General features: G+C 37.1%; 1 protein-coding gene across 3 annotated transcripts in view; it reads left to right on the plus strand.

Moving 5' to 3' along the window:
* Positions 1-14,539, plus strand: part of LOC127573176 (ubiquitin carboxyl-terminal hydrolase 12) — a 42,443-nt gene extending 27,904 nt beyond the window's left edge. For 2 of the 3 annotated variants that reach the window (XM_052021149.1, XM_052021150.1), the window contains exons 6-9: positions 6,613-6,696; positions 7,033-7,230; positions 8,494-8,572; positions 11,322-14,539. In XM_052021149.1, coding sequence (XP_051877109.1) covers positions 6,613-6,696; positions 7,033-7,230; positions 8,494-8,572; positions 11,322-11,423 — 463 coding nt within the window. In that variant the 3' untranslated portion in view covers positions 11,424-14,539. Of the gene's footprint in view, positions 1-6,612; positions 6,697-7,032; positions 7,231-7,626; positions 7,766-8,493; positions 8,573-11,321 lie in introns of all 3 variants that reach the window. The other variant, XR_007956759.1, reaches the window with a different exon arrangement.
* The last annotated feature ends 6,029 nt before the right edge of the window (positions 14,540-20,568 follow it).

Raw genomic sequence — 20,568 nt, forward strand, 5'->3', positions numbered from 1 at the left:
TTTGTTTGGCACAGGATGCTGAAGTATGCTGAGGCCCAAGCAGATGACAATCAACTCAATTCAGCCCCTTGCAATATACTGTAGATCCAACTGGATTTGGAGGATAACTTGCAGATAGTGATGCCCCCATGTACCTGTCATCCTTGTCCTCTTAAAGTGATAGAGATCACACATCTGTCAAGCATCACTGAAGAGATCATGTTGAGTTGCTGTATTACATTTTGCAGTTGATGCATACTGCAGCCTCGGTGTGCCAGTGTTGAAGAAGTAAATGTTTAAGATGGACAGTGTGCCCAACAAGTAGCTGCTTTGAGCAAATTCTTGAGTTTCATTGAGCTCTATGTCCAAGCAAGTGAAAAATATTCCATCGGATATGGCATGTAGATGGAAATAAGGTATAGGGAAGTCTTGATGATATGTGCCATAAGATACATTTTTGGTCATTGCTGCCCAAGCCATCAGCCCCACCCAATTCTATTCCACCCTGGAACGTTAATGCCACTGATAATCAAAGCATGATGGTTAGACTCTTGCTATAGATGGTCATTGTGTGATAGGTGTATCATTACTTACCAGTTCAAGTCCTAATGCAGGCTAAATGTTGCTGCATTCAGATGTAGTCTGCTTCATTATCTGAGGAGTTGCAAATGAAACTGAATCTTCTGCAATCATCAGCAAACACCTTTTGATGGAAGGGAGGTCCTTAATGAAGCAGCTAGAGGTAGTTAAGATCACTCTCCTGAAGAACTCAGGCTGTGATGTCGTAAAGTTGTCTCCAACAAATACAGCCATCTTTTTTGTTCAGTGTAACTACAGCCATTAGGGTTTTTCTGCTGATTCTCACTGACGTCAATTTTACTAGGGCTCATTGATGCTGTGCTTGGTCAATTGCTGCCTTAATGTTGAGGCTAGTCACTTCCATTCCTATCGCTGGAATTGAGCTCTTTTGTAGATGTTTGGTTCCTGGTGGAACTCTTATTGAACATCGTGCTCAGATTGTTGGTAAGTAACTGCTGCTTGATAGCATTTCCTTCAACATCTTCCTTCACTTTGCTGAGGATTAAGAGTAGCTAGCGAGGAAGTAAGTAAGCAGATTGTATCTCTCCTGCTTTTGGTGGACTATTTTTTCATTTTATTGCTGAATGCCAATGTTTTTAGCAAAACTGCACAGCTTTGCTGGAGATGGTGGACACCACTGATCATGACTAGATGTAGTGAGATTGCAAAGCTTTAATCTGATACAATACTTTTAACTTTTTTTTTCTAGAACATTTTGTGTAGACCTGTTTTGTAGCTTCAATAGGATGGTGCCTCATTTTAGTTTGGTCTGGTGATGTTCTTTTACACTTCCTATTGAGCTAGAGTTGGCCCATTGGCTTGCTGGTAATGGCAGTGTGAGAGAGGTGTTGAACCATGTAGTTGCAAATTAGCAACCTTGGTAGAATAGCAAGGAATTTCATTACACCCTAGTGTGTATGACAATAAGCAAATCAGGATCTGACATCTGATAATAGGCTATGGTATCTCTTGAATGCTCAGTTTTGAGATCAAAGATCTGTTCTGAATGTATCTTATTTAGCACAGTGGTACTGCTAATCAGCTCGATGAAGCGTATCTTCATGGTTAAGATGATGCTTTGTATATGCAAGGACTGTGTCATGATCACTCCTCCAAATCTTTCATGGAGAATTGGTGAAGATGAGGTGAAATGGCCTTTTCTTCGTATTCCCTCATCAGCTGCCATGAGTCCATTCTCTTGCAGAACTTTGGCCTAACCGAACAGTACTGATTGTATTGGTTTATTATTGTCACTTGTACCGAGCTACAGTGGAAAAACGTGTCTTGCATACTGTTCGTCCAGATCAATTCATTACACAGTGCATTGAGGTAGTACAGGGTAAAAACAATAACATTTCACTTGATGTCACCAAGCTATTCTTCATTACGTATTATTGAAGTTCCCTATCCATGATATATTCTTGCCATCCACTTTGCTTTTTTCATTTATTATACAATATGGAGGGATATTGATTCATCAGCTCAAGGAAGATGGTAGTTGGTAGTCAGCAGAATGGTTACTTGCCAATGTTTGACCTGCTGCCATTAGCCTAAATGGGTTTCAGGAATCAATGTTGAAGATCTTGGGTTCACTTCCTTACCTACCACTACCTCTGGTGGTTCGTGCTCCTTCTCCCCCCGCCTGGGGACATACCCACACCTGGCAATGGAGAAGTCTGAGACACAGAAAGATGGAATATTATGAATGTAACAAACAATCTGCTGGAGAAACTCAGTGAGCCGAGCCGAGCCAAGCAGCATCTCTGCATCGATCCTGATGCAAGATTTTGACCCAAAACATGGACAATTCCTTCCCCCCCCCCACCCCATAGATGCTGCTCGACCTACTGAGTCGCTCCAGCAAATTGTTGCTTCAGATTCTAGATTCTGCAGTCTCTTTTGTCTTCAGTATTATGAGTGTGATGAATTGAGGCCATGGCTATCAGAGGTATATCAATTAAATAATGGTCTTCCTTGAGCCAAAATAAATTTCCGGTTACTGTTCAGGTTATCCTCATTTTCTCTAATTCATTTCATTTTCAGTGATTTAAATTGGAAAAAGTTAACTGTTGGGAATGATGTTTATACAAAAGATAATATCCATATTTTGTGAAGATCTTAAAAAAGAACTCTTCTTGCTGACTTGAAATCAGCCATCCTGATCACTATGCTCATTATGAGTGTAATTCAGAGTTCAAGCTTAAAGTAATATTTGTCAGTCAATGTAGTGAGTCTTAATAGGTGGTTAGAATAAGTTAGAAAGCACTTTTCGGTCTGATCTTTCCTGGTCTTTTTGAATTGCAGCTCAATCTGTGAATTCGACCTACAATCTTGAGCAGTCTCTTGCACTTCTGGGCAATTGCTTGCCATACAGCTTTGTTCCATTGAGGTGTTCTCTGCCACCACGCCTCGGTTGTGTGGCTGATCAGCCCCCTGGCACAATTGTCATTGTCACACTGATTAGCTGTCCTTGTGCTGAACCTGCTTTTTCTCTACTCATCCTCCCATCATCTTCCATTTGACTTTTTTTGACAAAGTTCTGTATTTGATACTTGTATTGATAGTACATTTGCTAGATTTTGTTATTTGTAAAATCTGGGCAGAGGATTTTGTCCATGATATCACTTTTGACATTTTAATGGATAACAACAATTTCATGACATATGTCTGTGATAATAAACTTGATTCTAATTTACAGAATGAATGTTATGTTTCCTGATGATTTTCTATAATTTACCTCAGATTTGTTTCTAAGACTGTAATGGGTTAAGGCAGGACTGATTAGGTACTAGACTATGCAAACCAGAAGGTTCAGATTTGATTCTGCTTTATTAAGTTGGCTAGTGTTTAGTGCTACAGTTGGCCTTGCCTGAACAAACAAGATGCAGGAGGAACTCAGTGGGTCAGGCAGCATTTGTCGAGGGAAATGGATGGTCAACATTTCGGGTTGAGACCCTTCATCTGGACTGTTCATTCCCCTCCACAGATGCTGCCTGACCCACTAAGTTCTTCTAGCTTCTTGTTTGTTGCTTTGGATGCCACTATTTGCAGTCTCTTGTGTCTGCAGTTGTCCTTGCATGTCTATCTCAGACTAGTTTTTGTAAATATCAGCCTTTACCAGTTGCTGAGTAATGAATGCTGCTTTTATGCATGAAAATTGGATGAAAATAGGATTGGAATTAGTAATGTTAAGATTAAATCATTTGTGAGGAATAATTGTTTGGCTGATATACTGGATAAGTGTTAATACTATCGAACCATTTCTCAGAATGTGTTATGCATGGTTTGGAACAACAGTAAAATTTGCAGTGACTATTGGCTTAATGTGCCATGTTTCTTAATGGCCTTGTTTAATAAATGGCTTGCTTTGATTTAACTGCTGCAGTTGTTGCCAGAATAGACAAATGAATTCTGAATTTAAAATTAGAAATAGTTTGGAAAGAAAAAAAAGCTGCTGGATTAAGGATGTGCTGTTCAACAATGGGTCAATAACTGCACTTAATACATTTTTAACATTGTAGTATATGGGTAGGACCTAAACTAAATAAAATTACAATTTGCATGGCAAGTATTAGATAATGGTAGTACAGGATTCAAGGAAGACTTGGCATTGTTTAAGTACATTGTAAGTTTTTTGTGCTTTCTGACTACATTCTGGTTTTGTCATAGATAAATTTGTGGCTTTTATCCATATCAGCATGTGTTTTTTAGAAAGAAAAATATGCAGTTAGTTCTAAAGCTATTAAAGATCAAGCTTATGTACGGAGAAAAAAAAGTTGAGTTAATCAATTTCAAACGCTGTTTGAGAAAATATTAAGTATTTTTAGAAAATACTGCATTGCATGTTGAAATCAGTTCACTAAATTTAAAAGTACCCTGTTTCCATTATGATGAAGTGAGCTGATAGCATGGAATGTGGAAAAAATAAACTTGTTGGCCCATTAATCCTGCTTCTTCCAGATAGTGTACAATTGATTTTATCATGGAGCTAAGCTCGACCAGCCACTAACCTTCACTCAACCTATGGGAAGGTCCAGCTGAAACTGGAACACTGCCATTATAGTCATGGGAGGCTTACCTACTAAAGCAATTTTTGGTATGTGCTCATCTGTGGAAAAATGACCACTATTTAACATAAGGCCCATGATCATTTACTTTGTTTCTTGATAAGAAGTGAACCTAAAGAAACGTAATTGTATCAAAAATATTTCCAAAGTTTTAATTTTTCGAAGTAAATGCTACTTTATTTAATTTTGCTTTAGGAAACAGGACATTTTCTGTGTTTTTCCACTGCTGGGTGCATACCTGTGATAGCAACATCAGGTAAGCTTTTTATTACTGAGATGATGGCAATTCAGTTTCAGTTAAACTGAAGTTCCCCAGTGGTTTTCCATCCATTCAGTAGTCTCTAAGTTAGACAACCGTGAAAAATTCTGAGGTCTTGGATGTGTCACGTTGTGAGTGAGAATGTCTGCAAGATTATTTCTGTATTTTTATTCTTTCCCTTCCTGTTACTTGAAAATAATTTGCAAATGAAAATCATGTAGGGATTTTTGTAGGAGTTGGGAATTGAAGGAATGAACTTTGTGTTTCAGTACTATCATAATGAATTGTTTTATCACGGTTTACATTCATTTGAATCAGTGAACCGCTGAGTGTGGGAAAATATTTTTATTGGTTTTGCTGAATTATAATAGGGACGGCACAGTGGTTCCACTTGTAGAGCTGATGCCTCACAGCTCCAGCAACCAGGATTCAAAGCTGATCTCCAACGATGTCTGTGTGGAGTTTGTACGTTCTCCACCTGATTGCGGAGGTTTCCCCCATGTACTTCAGTTTCTTCCCACATTCCAATGACACAAAATTCAAAAAATATGCAGATGCTAGTAATCTGAACTAAAACCAGAAAATGCTAGAAAAATGCAGCAGGTCTAGCAGCATTTGTGGAGAGAATAATGGTTAACATTTTAGGTCAAAAAACCTCTCTTGCAAGTTGGGTTTGGCTGATGACAGTTATTAATTTAGTCTCAACCTCCTAGAATGCTAATTCACTTTATAATGTCTCATTTTCTAAAAGTAGTTCAGTATGAGGTCACAAGATAGTTTTACCATATCTTAACTCTTGTCCTTCATTTGTTGTCTATCTTGGATTCACTTTCTCTTGGAGTTAAATGAGATCTTGCAACTTTATTGCTAAATTTTACTATGAGAAGATCAGTATCCTCTTTTCTCTTCAACAACTTACTTTTCTGAAAAGACAAAATCCATCCATAACTTGAATACTGCTCCTAAATGTGCAAAGGCTCTTTGAGCACTCCCTGTCACTGAAAACAGAAAATGTCTGGATTCCGATGGGGAATCTTACTCTGGTTTAAATGCCATTATTGGTCTTGCATATCCATATCATCGTCTTTGTTTTGTCAATCCTAATATAATATCACAACTTTGATCTTTCTTCTAAACCTAAAACACATTATCTTACACGGTCTTCCTGCTCCAACATCCCCTTGTGCTGAAGTCAAGATTCAACTCAACTCCTTCAAGAACTATGAACTATGGAACTGACTTCTCAATTTTTTCCAATCAGTATTATATGGGCTTTTAAATCCTAATCTTGCTATCACCTTGGTACTGCAGCTTTATTTACTTTAATAATTTACCTGTTTTTAACTGGAGCATGAGCTATTAAGAGCTTTATTTAAAGTTGTTTTTTGAAGATCAGGGAATGGAACAATGAAAAGGTGACAATTTTAAGGGTAACTTTGGTTGTATATGGGTACATCAGATAAGATCCAGGACTGCAGTGTCTCACTTATTCAGATAATTTACCAACTCTTACAGTTGAAACATGTGGTCTTCAACTAGGTTATTGAGAAAGAAAAATTAGCAAATTCTACGACTGACTGTGAAAACTACAGCAGCCAATTATACTGAGGGACTCAATTTCAAAGTGGTACTGCTTTCACAGATAAAGCATATTAAACAATTTTCAAAGTATTTTGATAAATCCTGATGGTCTTTTGTTAATGTTTGACCATATTTTCTATTCTTTAGAGGATTCAGTAACACTGAGACATTGTGCAGTGAATATAAATACTACTGTGAGCAGTGTCGTAGTAAACAAGAAGCGCAAAAGAGGTGAGCACTTCCATCTTGTAAAACCGAAAAATAGATGGTTTTGGTTCATCAAATTTAAGTCTGCTTGCGAAATCTCATTATTTTGCACGTGCCTTGGATTGTTTCTTTGGTTATTTATACTGTCTTCCTGCACTGTGTCCTAACTTGATTGTAACACAATAAATGTTTTTGGTAAATTGTGATATAAAACTTGACAATGTATCTTATTTTTCACATAGATTTATGACCTCTACATATCCTGAATTTCCAAAATAATGGTGTTTCATATTTTGCTGAATGTTGAAATGGGTGCAAGCTATTAAAATAAGATGTTATTCTCCACTCTTCCTTTTGCAGAATGAGAGTGAAGAAACTACCAATGATACTTGCTTTGCATTTGAAACGTTTCAAATACATGGATCAACTCCATCGATACACTAAACTCTCTTACAGGGTGGTTTTTCCCCTGGAGTTGAGGCTCTTTAACACATCGGGGGATGCCACCAATCCAGACCGAATGTATGATCTTGTAGCTGTAGTTGTTCACTGTGGCAGGTAACTTGAGAGCTTTATATTCTACAGAATATTTTCGTAAATAAAGCATGCTATTTAACTGATACAGTCTGCATGCAAATGCTGTTTTTTGAAGTTAAATATTTTCAATGCAATAAAGTAGTACCTATTTAAATGTAGGATACATTAGCCTAGTAATATAGGTAACATAATTGAGTAATTTTGATCATTCAGATTTACTTTAATCAATAAATATATTCATATATTTGAATTTTGATGTAAAACTACACTTAATATAATATTGAATCCTTGTAACAGAATCCCAAACATATAGTGTACAGTGAGTTCTTTTTGCTTATCAACCCAATTAGTTTACGGAAGCCTTCTTGGAAAGAAAACCTTTCCTTCTTATCTGTTCTTCCATGTATGTGATTCAAGATCAAGACCAAAGTGGTTGATTTCTAAACTGCCCTCAGAAATGTCCCAAATGCTTTGTTCGAGGGCAATTAAGGAAGGCCAATAAATGCTAGTCTTGCTCGCAATGCCGCAGTCATTGATTGAATAAAAGATAATGCAGGTATATTCCCTAATTATTATTATTATATATTGTAGTCATCTCTTCTGATTGCTGCAAAAAGAAAATTAGGCGTTATATCGATGGATCCAAACATAGTTCATGTTCCAGTTACTCAAATAAGAAAAATCTGCACATTCTTTAGATGGTCGAAATGAAAAACAGTGTAGAAAACATGAACTCCAGAGAAGTTTATAACATGCTCCCAAGCGTGATACGTTGACAAAATACAGTGCTTAATCACATCCCTTTATAACCCACCTGATCCCTCGGTTTCAAACCTTTTCATGCAACACTCCCCATATTCACACACCAAAGTCTTTGGCTCTCAAACTGCAGAATCACAGAAATAGTACTGGTGACTTGCACATTACAGAACATGTCCCACTTTGATAGGGAGATTCCGCAACTTGCCTCCTGCATTCCTGCAATTTAACATGTATCTCAATATTGTACACTTTAAAAGTGGGCGGACTAACTGCATAGTTAAACTGTCAAAGGCTCAGATTTACTCTTTCCATGAATGTAGGCACTAAAGTACGAAACTTGAATCAGGATTTATTACTAATGCTATTGTAGTGCTTTGTAACACATTTTGCCTTGTGAGGTCATTGGATAACATATGGAAGTTACAAATATATATCCTTTGTAACTTAAAACAACTCATTCTGTGATTTATTTTAAATAGAAATATGTAAAATCTAACAGTAATTTTATCCTTTTTCTTGTAGTGGGCCAAATCGTGGACATTATATCACCATTGTAAAGAGCCATGGATTTTGGTTGCTCTTTGATGACGATATTGTGGAGGTAATTTCTTCTGATTCCTTAGCTCTTTGTTAGATGATTTTGTAATAATTGATGAGGGGGAATCTCATTGAAACCTCCCAGGTAATGAAAGGCCTGGATGGAGTGGACGTGGAGAGGATGTTTCCATTAGTAGGAGAGTCTAGGATCTGAGGGCACAGCCTCTAAATAAAGGGACATCTCTTTAAAACTGCGATGAGGAATTTCTTCAGCCAGACGGTAGTGAATTTGTGGAATTTATTGTCACAGAGGGCTGTGAAGGCCAAGTCATTGGATATATTTAAGGCAGAGGTTGATAGGTTCTTGATTGGTAAGGGGGTTAAGGGTTGCAGGGAGCAGGCAGGTGAAAAAAAAATCAGCCATGATTGAATGGCAGAGCAAACTCGATGGGCCAAATGGCCTAATTCTGCTGCTATTATCTTATGGTCTAATTTGTTTTGTTGTTGTACCCTTGTATGGAAAAATCCCAAGATTGTGAAGAAATAGTGAACGTTCCAAGAAAGCAGAAGGTATCCAGTCACAAAATAGCTGCTACCAGTTTTATGGTTTTAATAATGGTCCCAACTTCGCTATAAAAGAAATCAATAAACAAATGCTTCGTGGCCATTGCCCTCTGTAGAGGGAAAGCATGTAGGTGCCTACTTAGCAATAGTTAAGCAAATATTTTTAAAAGCTAGTTACTCTAAATACTAGCACTGGGATATTTTCTTTATAAGGACAGATTGGAAAAGTTACGATTGCTTTCCTCCAGTCAAGAGGCAATCAAGGTGATAAGAAGCTTTAATAGAAAAGCAATACGTTCTGACTAAAGTGCTGAAATTTGATTCTTATAAGGGAATTGCTGGAACTTAAGGATGCAGCTTGGTATATTATAAGCATTATGGAAGGATGTGGGACAAACTGCAAGTGCACTTTCAAAAGCAGCACAGGTGTAATCTATTAAATGGCTGTTTCCTAAGCTATAAATATATATGATTCCATAAAGAAAACAACCAGTTCCCCAGCAATCATTTCTGATTTTTGACTAAAAGTTTTTGGGCAAATAGAAGTCACTGGATTACTGGAGTGAAATGTACAAAAGAAAAGTGTCTGTAGATTGTATCTCACTGCTGGAATTGATTTCAATCGACTTGAATTCTAAAAACAGAGTGCAGTTTACAAATGCTACTCTATCTGCATTTAACAATCCAGATCCAAGGATGAACTTCTAAGTGCTAAAATTCCCAGAAATCTGAGTGTGGTTTAAGAGAAAAGTGAAAATATATAGGCTTACTAGTGATTGCACATTGTTCTATGATCTACAGTTATTAAAACATTATTGTATTTGATAGCGACTTTGTAAAAGAAATAGCACATAAATAAACATTTATATGGAATGCACAGTTGGTGCACCCAGAAAATTGGTGGAAAATTTTGCTGAGAAACATCTGCATTGCCTCCACTTGCAGTATCAGATATATGAAGAAGCTGTGCACTTCCAGTATTTTCTGTATTTATTTCAGATTTTCAACATGTGTAAAGCCTGTATTATTTCAGTGCATTTTTTAAAAAATATATTTTTAAGCTAACAGCTTGATGTATGTACAGCAACAATATGTAATTTTTAGTGTTACGAACCAGCAACAAAAGAAGCACTCCGAGCCATGTGATAAGTGTTAAAAACTACTTTATTAATAACTCCTTATGATAATAAGAAAAATAAAAGTAAAAATGTTAGAATGTTAGAAGTAAAAATGTTAAACCTTGAACATTAACCCCAAAACTGAGCTCGTCGCGTGTGTGTGGCAAAGTCCCAAACTCCAAAAAAGTTCAGTTCAGCAAGCCATAAGGTGAAACATGAGCAAAGGCTTCTTCAACAACCACCGTTGTCTGAAGATAAGATGTAGGTGTAGAGAGAGCATAGAGTAATTATGAAATCCAAATGTTCCACGATGGAACCCAAACGACACCTCAGTGTTTACTTGGTAGTGACTTCCTCACCCCGAAAAGCATCCGAATCGTGGTCGTCCACACAAATACCCGTTTCCCTCTACAGGTCAGCAACAAAGTGAACTCCACCGGATTACTCCCAATTTCCATACGTGGACTGTAGTGACAGACACAGTTATTGTTTCTCATCCATTGATAGAGAAAACTAGCAGGCTGCTCTCTCTCTCGCTCGCTCTCTCTCTCGCTCTCTCTCTCGCTCTCTCTCTCGCTCTCTCTCTCTCTCTCTCTCTCTCTCTCTCTCTCTCTCTCTCTCTCTCTCTGACTGACTTCTTCAACCACGTCATTCCGTCCTTTATCTTCTGTTGACATAAGCACGCCACACACACACCCCACTATGCTCTATCTTGAAGGGATATTCACCAATAGTAACCTAGTCCGTAACATTAGTTATTAAGTTAGCCATACTGTGAAAGATCCAGAAGTTTTAGCTGTTTAATTTTAAAAATGCACTGGCTGCTTTAAACTATAAATCATAATATAAATTAAATTATAAAATTTAAACTTTATTTATGATGTCCACTATGTGTCTTGTTTTAAATTAGATTTTCATCCACTTTTTTATTTGGAAAAGTTATTAGTACTAATAATATTCTCCCTGTCTACCTTTGGTTTCTTACTCCTTTTACTCCTCTATCTCAAATCAAATAAAAATTGAAATGTTTTTAATTTTTATAATGGCTAAACAAAAAAGTACTAGTGGAACAAACAATATTGTGTGCTGAAATATTCAATATTAAACCTGAATGTTCTTTTCAAATTACAGAAAATAGATGCTCAAGCAATTGAAGAATTCTATGGGTTAACATCAGACATTTCCAAAAACTCAGAATCAGGTTATATTCTTTTCTACCAATCAAGGGACTAAGAAATTTAAAGTAGGAATTACTTGTCATCCTGAAGGAAGCTGGTTCTCAACAGCATTCTCCACTAATGTGGTGGGACTGAATCCAGCTAAAGAGAATGATGAACAGCAAGGATACTTTGGTTTGCAGGCTGAGAGTATGAATGTATGCTGACAGCATGACGGCACAAGACATTTGTGTTCCTTACCACTCTCTTCCTGTTGCTATGTATCATCTTCCAAAATCATTGTACACTATTTAGGTGAAAAAAAAAGGCAAGTTGGTCCAACTGCTTTTTCTGGTAACTTTTTTTAAAACTGGTTTTCAATAATATAATTTGACTTTTTTAAGCATATTTGACACTACTGTAAATTATTTAGTTATTAATGTATTAAGTCAATTGATTTCAGCATTGAAAGCATTCTGATATGGCAAGAACATTGATTATTTTTTTAAAAACCCTAATTCTGAAAGTTTTGTTTAAGATTTAATTTTTTAATAGAATGCATTCTATTATTTCTACCCCCATCAAAATTATGGGGGTTCAATTATGATCACTATTGAATTTTTATGCTTATGAAGCACTGAGGCATATTGGCTTGCAGTAGAACTAGTGTGATCAGGGCTATATTTGACAACAGGTGCTGCTGAATCTTTAATTCTTGCAACAAACTAAACAAAATTATGCATATATAAAGTTGTGAGAAGTGAATGAAATTTAATACCTATGTAAGTTTATTCTAATTTGGAGATGTCTTGATCAATTTTTATTTTACTCCACCTCAGCTCCAGCTGGCTTAAATTCTCCCCATCCTCTCTCCACAAACTAGTAAATGAACACTCCCTTGGTGACCAGTGGGCCAAGTACAGTGTTAATGATGACACTGTGAACACAAGCTCCAGCTTCTGTAATGGAAAGTTATTCAGGTCATTAGAGACATGTATTTTGTATATTGTGTTCAACATTTTTACAAACGAAAAGTATGTGATTTGAAAACTTGCAGGATATACTATTGTGCAAGACGTACTATTGATTGAAAACCTGTTACAAAGTGCACTTTTGATACAGATTTATAAGTATCTGAACAGGCATAACTTATGAGGTGTGTTTTGACACAGTCTTGTATTCCAAGGATGCTGCCTGTGTTGAATAAAGGTAACAAATGGTCCAAAAGAGATTCTGAAGTGATTCTGTGCAGTATATATAAAGTGGCCAATTAAGGCTCTGGTTTAATGAATGGACTTCAATTAGCAGTTGTTTGTTGTATCTTCCTGTTTCTGTTCCTTTTAGCCTTTCAGTGCCTTGCACCATGCCCATCAACAGAGCCAACTGACTCTTAAGTCCGTACCACTGTAACTTGGAACAAGTTCCTTGGAATGGTTATAGGCCCTCCGTGCCACCATGTGGTACAAACCATTGAAGCTTCAGCACATTCTATTGCTTTGAATTATCTTAATATTAAACTCTCTCATGTTAGCTGTGAAGTGTACAGCACGTTGAACTGTGGTGTGAATTGTTTCCAAACATGTCTTTCTCTGTGATAATTGTGATGATGCTAACAAAGGAAAAACAGATTGATGTAGAATAAGCATTCAGTGGCTAAGATTACTCCTCATTGTACCCAGCTGGGATAAAATCCACTGCTCTTAGCTTACTTGCATCATATAATGGGAACAACCAAACAGACATTGTTGCAGGACAAAGTGCAGCAGGTTTATTAGAACTTGCTGTTATATTGTTCTGCATTCAGGATTGCCTAAAACTAATGTTTTAGGATAATCATTGGAGTTGAGATATTTTTCCTGAATTGTTGTTTGAATATGATCAGAAAAATTAGTTTTGATGGAAGTAACAGTCACATCCACACAAGTCTATTAAAAAGCTCTGGGGTAAATTAATATCACTTAATTTACCATGCTCTTTCCAGAGGAAAATAGTTTCCATTATTTTTATACTCGAATGAATAGATCTAAGCGAGCAATGGATAGTGGATATTATGCAAGGTCTGTAATAATTGCAATCAATACAGTTTTAATTTTAGCAATATTCTTAAGTGATGTCCTCTCATCAGATCCTGGTTCTGCTTAGAAAATGGGTGCACTCAGAATCCTCATTTGCATGTGTGCAAAACTTTGTTCTTGTATTGTTCTTTTGTAACTACATCAATAAATTCAAGAATATTGCATAAGTAATTTTTTTTCTAAAATGTACTCTTCAGTCTATCTCAAAACTGTATGAATATTATTTTCCACATCAATAGCCTTAAATATTTTTCTTTAATTTTTTTTACCAGATACGGTAAGTTGCTATTCACAATGGTTCTTAAAAACATTCAGTGGTAATAATCTTTATATCAATAAATGCTTATCTGTCATTTCAATCAATTTTTTCCAGTCATACTCTTAAGCTACTCCAAAAATAAATTGTGTGCTGCAAATTACACTCCTTTGTAATGTGCTCTAAAGCTGTGATGTGTTAGTACATGCAAATATGATCACTACATCTCTCAACCATTTGAACTAGAAATAGAGCTAGCAAACTTTAACCTGCTGAGTTAGCACAGCAGTTTTGAACCAGAATATGATCCTATAGGCTAGCAAAAAAGATAATGCTTAAGTGTTTGAGTACATTTTTCTGCTGAGTTCACCGTGACATTTTTATTTACTTTTCAGTTATCACTCTGCCTTTTTGAGCAACTTCCATGACCTTGCAGTTAGCATGCCAATGCAGCAGGATTTCTATAAGCAGTGCAGCTCATATTTTCAGATGACTGCATCCTCACATCCACCTTAACTGCTTTTGGCACCTTGTTAGCAGAAATCTTAGGATCAGTATTGTTGGCTCCTGGTTGAGATTCCGGGAAGACTGGGCAATTAGATTGATGAATAAAATGGGCAAGATCCAATGGAAGTGGTGGTGGCAGCAGATTTGGTTAAGATTTCCTTTTGGTTACACTGTTGTGTATTTCTTCAGAAGTTTATCAAATCCCCATTTAATTTATTTAGGCTACTGATGATGAAGGTTCTTGATGGTTGGGGCAAGTGTAGGGAGTGTGTTGGGAGAAAACAGCATTCCTCTTCCTAGTGTCAATACCAAACAGTACTAAACTTGGGTGCAGCAGAGTAAGGAGTACTTAAATATTTTAAATGGGGGGGAAATGGAGTGCAAATGAAATTAGAATATGTTAAAGCAAAAGGCTTCTTAGTTGTAGCAGTTTAATTATTCCATACCCAAAACACCAATTAACCAACATCTGTTTACAGATGCATCCTGACCTGAATACATCAAACCTTTCTATTTTGTTTCCATGTTTCTTGCTTTCAGCATTTTGTTCTAAAGAAATTTAGACATTCCTTATCAATCATCCTAGGGTGAAATGATCTCTTGGAACAATGTGTGCTTCAGAACAATGACTAAGCTGATAAATTATCCACATAGTAATATTAGTTGAGAACAAAAGAAGATCCACAGAGATGTAACTACGGATCCCAAATTTAAATTTTGACATATGGCAGTTGTGTTTTATTTCTCACATCAGCTGTTGTGTTTTTCTCGAGTTGGATTGTGAGTTAGTGCTTAATTATGGCAGTTTTGTTTTTGAGCACTGTTTAAGCTTATTTAAAGCAAACAGAATAGACTATCATTTCAACACGTTAATCTATATTTTAAGCGGTTCCCAGAGGCAAAAAGCCAGGACCGAACCAACAATCCTTAATTATTTCTCTTTTATCCTTTCCAAAATAGCTTTAATGCTATTAAGTTTTTCACTTGTGGGGAAACACAGCAGAGTCATAGCCAGTCTTAAAAATCCCACAAGGGAGTATTGCATTTCCAATTCTTTCCCATGAACCTACTTCTAAAGGGGGACTTCTAGGTAATCTCACTTTCTGTGGATGTACACCAAGCATTTTGCAATGTTATGACAGCTTAAGTGAATATTAGTATTGACTCCATGATACTTGATTTGTTTCCTCTCATCTGTCTTTGGTGGATGGTTTTTGAGCTATAGTGAGATCCCTCTTTAATTTTCCCACAATATATAGCATATATGTAATTCACTCTCTTCCAAATTCTTGGATTCCATTCAGAGATCATATCAATAAATTGAGTTTATTTTTCCACATACAAGTGCTATAATTCTTTAAATGGTTTTCTGATGTATTTATGGCAGCACAGAGCCTAGGGGAAGTGTTTTGTTTGCCTATTTGCCATCATTCTCCTTCCAAGGTTAAAAATCAGTAACGTGCCTGAAAGACTTTACTACTGTGAAAAGCTGTTAATCAGGGTAGCAATTTTCTTCACATTGATATGCTTTTTAAATGTCATTTGAAATGATTTTCAATTATTCACAAAACCAGATGCATTTTTGTATACATTTTTTTGGAATCCGATTGACCTATGTGTTTGTGTTATGGTGAGATAACTAAATAAATGTACACATATACAAAAGCAATAAATTGCTCAGTCTTGACTTCTGAGGATTATAGAAATCCTAGTACCACACAAATTCATGTAGTCTGATGTTAAACTATAGTGGACTTCTTGATTGCCGTTAAAGTAGGACTAAGAAATTGTGCAACACATTTCCATCACAAATTACTTCAGAGTCTGTACTGCCTTTTTCGTCAGTTAGCTAAATGTCAGGTATTGTTTACAGTTAAGATTATGAAAGGGAACTAGGAAGAAATATGAGTATATTACAAAAGCCAAAAGAACCAATAAGAATCAGTATAAATTTCGCTCTATTTGTGTTCCATTCAAGTAATGTCTTTAAAGTTACTTCTTTTAAATGACATTCTGAATCTTGCAATTTCTAGCCAAGTATTTAGAATAAAGCTTATCATTCTTTGTTTACCATTTTGAGTTTTACACTCAGCCCCTTGGCATCACTGAGGAGAAGCAACTTTCTGTTCCATGAAGGTGTGTTGTCTTTCCACTTTAATGCCAGAAAATGTGTCTCTCTAGATTTTTAATAATGTGGTATATAACAAAATTGTTAATTAACTTTTTATTTTAAACATCTTAAACAGGCCCTATTATCAAATGAAATCTGGAAAAAAATGTAGCAACAAAACTTTTTGATTTTTCTCCCCTTGGCTCACTCAAAAATTGTTTAAACTCAGAATTTAATATCTCAAAAACATTAGGGTTCATTATTAACAAGGATTTGGTTGCCTTTTTCAGAGATTTTGTGAATTTTATAACTTTTTTCAAATTGATTATGAAGAATTAAAGAGCAATGGGACATGTTAATTTTGTAAATTTATATAGCAGTAATTCCACTGTTTGACCAAATCTCTTCAAAAGGACAAACATATGATTTTGATTCTACAGTAAATTTATACTTATTCATTTGAACCATGGGCAATGCTGTGGAATTTCAGGCGGCATTTGTAGAAAGAGCAATAGAGTAATGTTTCAAGTTGATGACCCTTTTGTCAGAACTGGGAAAGAGGGAAAACTATTTGCAGAGAGGGTGGGAAGAGATGGATAGGATTAAGAGATTGGTTTATTATCTTTGATAGGTTTGCTGTGGTGATAAGCTGTTCATGATTGAGGGCAGTTAGAAAACAAAGGGACATGTAAAAGCTGTAAAATACAGGTCGGGGCTGTAGGAAATGCCCAGCAGATCAGTCAGTGCTGGTGGAGAGAGAAGAACTAAGTTAATGTTACAGATGTATAACCTATAGCAGAAAGGGAATTACCTGAAATTGTTGAATTTGATATCAAGCCTGGAAGGCAGCAATGTGCTCAGATGTGGTGCTATTCTTCAAGCTTACATTGGGCCTCATTAGAACAGGACAGGAGACCCAAGACAGATCCAAGAGGAGAGAGATGGTGAATTAAAATGACTACCCACCCACCCTCTGCAATTTGAAACCAACTTGTTTTCTCTTTCCCAGTTCTGATGAACAATCCTCAGCCTGAAACATTAACTCTCCTTCCCTTTCCACAAATACTGCCTCATCAGCTGAGTATTTCCAGCATTTTCTGTTTTCATTTCAGGTTTCTAGCATCTGCAGTTTTTTTAAAAATTTCCAGTTACAGAATGCCCTTCCGATCTTGATTTGATCTTAAGATAAATGTAACCTCTGTATCATCACTGTGAAATATGTTGGTTTCTTTAATAATGGGATCAGATTGAGAGAAGATACTGCAAAAAAAATTGCTTCTAGCATTAACATTTTTTTTCTTGGAATTGATATTAATATATTAACTAAGTCTTGTGAAAACTTGCTGAAACCGTGAGTCTGGCTGGCAGGCTATTGGAAGATGTTTCCTTTCTTCTGGTGGGCCTTTGTTTGATTTTCTTTATGCTAAATAAATAACACCACCTATCACTGATTGCTTTGGGCATTATCATGGTGCTGCATGAACTAGATGATGATGATGACAAGTTAATAGGAGAAAATAAATAGAGTTCAATATCATTTGTGAGTCTTTGGTTATATCAGTTGGTGCTTACAGATATGGCAAATTGGTTTATTATTGTCATATGTATCGAGGTACAGTGAAAAACTTGTCTTGCATACCATTCATACAGATCAATTCATTACATTAGTGCATTGAGGTAGTATAAGGTAAAACAATAACAGAATGCAGAATAAATTGTTACAGTTCCAGAGAAAGTGCAGTGCAGGTAGACAAGGTGCAAGGTCATAACGAGGTAGATTCTGAGGTCAAGACTCCACATTGTCATACTAGACAACCGTTGAGTAGTCTTACAACTGTGGGATAGAAGGTGTCCTTGAGCCTGGTGGTACGTGCTTTCAGGCTTTTGTATCTTCTGCCTAATGGTAGGGGGGAGAAGAGAGAATGTCCGGGGTGCGTGGGGTCTTTAATTATGCTGGCTGCTTTACCAAGGCAACGAGAAGTGTAGACCATGAGGGGAGGCTGTTCACAAGATCACAAGACAAGAGAGCAGAAGTAGGCCATTTGGCCCATTGAGTCTGCTCCAAGGAAAAGGGAAAAAAGAAAAGAAATGAGAAATTGTGGAGGGGGGGCGCAAAAAAAACCCACACTATTCTAACCCCAATTTCCGGCCTTATCCTCATATCCCTTGATACCTTGACTATTTAGAATTCTATCTATCTCTTCCTTAAACGCCTCCAATGATCTGTTGGTCAGGAAGTCAAGAATCTAGTTGCAAAGGGAGGTGTTGACTCCCAGGTCTAGGAGTTTGGAGATGAGTTTGCTTGAAATTATAGTATAGAAGGCGGAGCTGTAGTCAATAAACAATAGTCTAACATAGGTGTCTTTACCGTCCAGATGTTCCAGAGATGAGTGTAGTGTCAGGGAGGTGGCTTCCACTGTAGACCTGTTTCAGCGGAAGGCGAATTGCTGTGGGTCGAGGTTGTCTGGGAGGCTGTAGTTGATGTGTGCCATGACCAGCCTCTCGAAGTACCTCATGATGGTGGATGTCAGAGCCACGGGGCAGTAGCCATTAAGGCACGTTACCTTGTTTTTCTTAGGAACTGGGATGAAGGTGGTCTTCCTAAAGCAGCTGGGAATCTCAGATTGAAGCAGGGAGATGTTAAAAATGTCTGCAAATACCCCCGCCAGCTGATCTGACATGGCTAGGGACACCATCCAGGTCAGATGCTTTCCGTATATTCACTCCCCAGAAGACTGATCTTACATCCACAACAGTGACTGGGCTCTGGTGCATTAGAGGCTGTCAGGGTGGGTGGTGACATTCCAATCCCCTTCTCTTCAAAATGTGCATAGAATGTGTTAAAACTCATCTACAAATGCTTAACCATGGTCCCTCTGATTGCTGACTGTGCAAAAGGAAAATTGTAGTATGCATTACTTAATCAGTATTAAGAGATGGTCCCAAGTTAGGTTTGTGCTACTGACGTTTGCAAATTACTATGAATGTGCAGCTCTGTTGGAACAAAGTGGGTGACATCTTGAACTCAAAACTCAAAAATGTGCAGCTGCTAGAAATTTGAAATAAAAACAGAATTTTCTGGAAGTACTAGGCAGGTCATGTAACATCCATGGAAAGGGAAACGCTATTAACATTTAGTCCAAAGACCTGTGAGAATAAGGAAAGAGGGCAAATGGGCTGGTTTAAGTTGCAGAAAGGGTGGGGGAGGGATAGACCAGGCCAAGAGAATATACCTGATAAGGTAAGGCTAGGCTGCTGCCTTAGTAAGACTATCTGGTTGATCTGAGAAGTCAGAAAAAGAAAAAAAATCAAAGGGACATATGAAAGCTGTGAAATGCAGGTCACAGCTGTAGAAAATACCTACCAGAGGGGGCAAAAAGGAGTTAATATTATAGATAGATAGATAACCTACAGCAGAAGTGGCCAGTTCTAATACAAAGAGAGAAAGGGAGTTACCTGAAATAGTTAATATTGATTCTGGAATACTATAGCATGCTTAAATGGTAGATGAGATGCTCTTCTTCAGATTTCCATTAGGCCTTGTTAAAACAGTGCAAGAGCCTCAAGATAGGAAGGCAGAGTGTGAGACAGATGGAGAATTAAAGTCACAGGCAACAGGGTTGCATCTGTGGACTATATGCAAGTACTCTGTAAAGGAGTTACCCAATCTGCATTTGGTTTCTTGAATATAGAAATCACCTTGAGCACTGATAGAGTATGCCAAATCAGAAGAAATGCTAGTGATTCACTGCTTCGCATAAAGAGGGCTGTGGGGTCCTATCTGCTGAGTCTCAATATTGGAGCAAAGGTAACAGAAACAGAGGAAATGGAGCTCTAGGACAGTAGGGTGGGTGGTATTTTAGCCAAGATAATTGTGGGAGACTGTGGGCTTGGTAATAGCTATTTGTTGCTATCCTCTAAAACAGAACAGAGTGACCCAGGAAAGGTTGGACCATGCAAAGTTCAGAGCATCTTGGAAACTCATAGAAGAAATAACTAAATTTTCAAGTTTTGTATGTAGGTTAATGCACGCAGGAATGTTTTGCCTCAGTTGGCAATCACCCTCAGCCAACTTTTATAATTGATTTTATTATGCTGCAGCCACAAATGGGGAAACCAAAGAATAATCATTCCATGTATGCTTCAACAGGGCAAGGAATGGAAAAAAGTCTTCTCTGTCTTATAGTTGTGGTCTCCAAGCACTTAATTATAGAGGAGGCCCTCCTTCTCGAAAATTTGGTGCAATGTACCTGCTGAGCTGCAGACACGGGTA

The sequence above is a fragment of the Pristis pectinata genome, chromosome 8 (assembly GCF_009764475.1).
Source record: "Pristis pectinata isolate sPriPec2 chromosome 8, sPriPec2.1.pri, whole genome shotgun sequence".
Lineage (NCBI taxonomy): Eukaryota > Metazoa > Chordata > Chondrichthyes > Rhinopristiformes > Pristidae > Pristis > Pristis pectinata.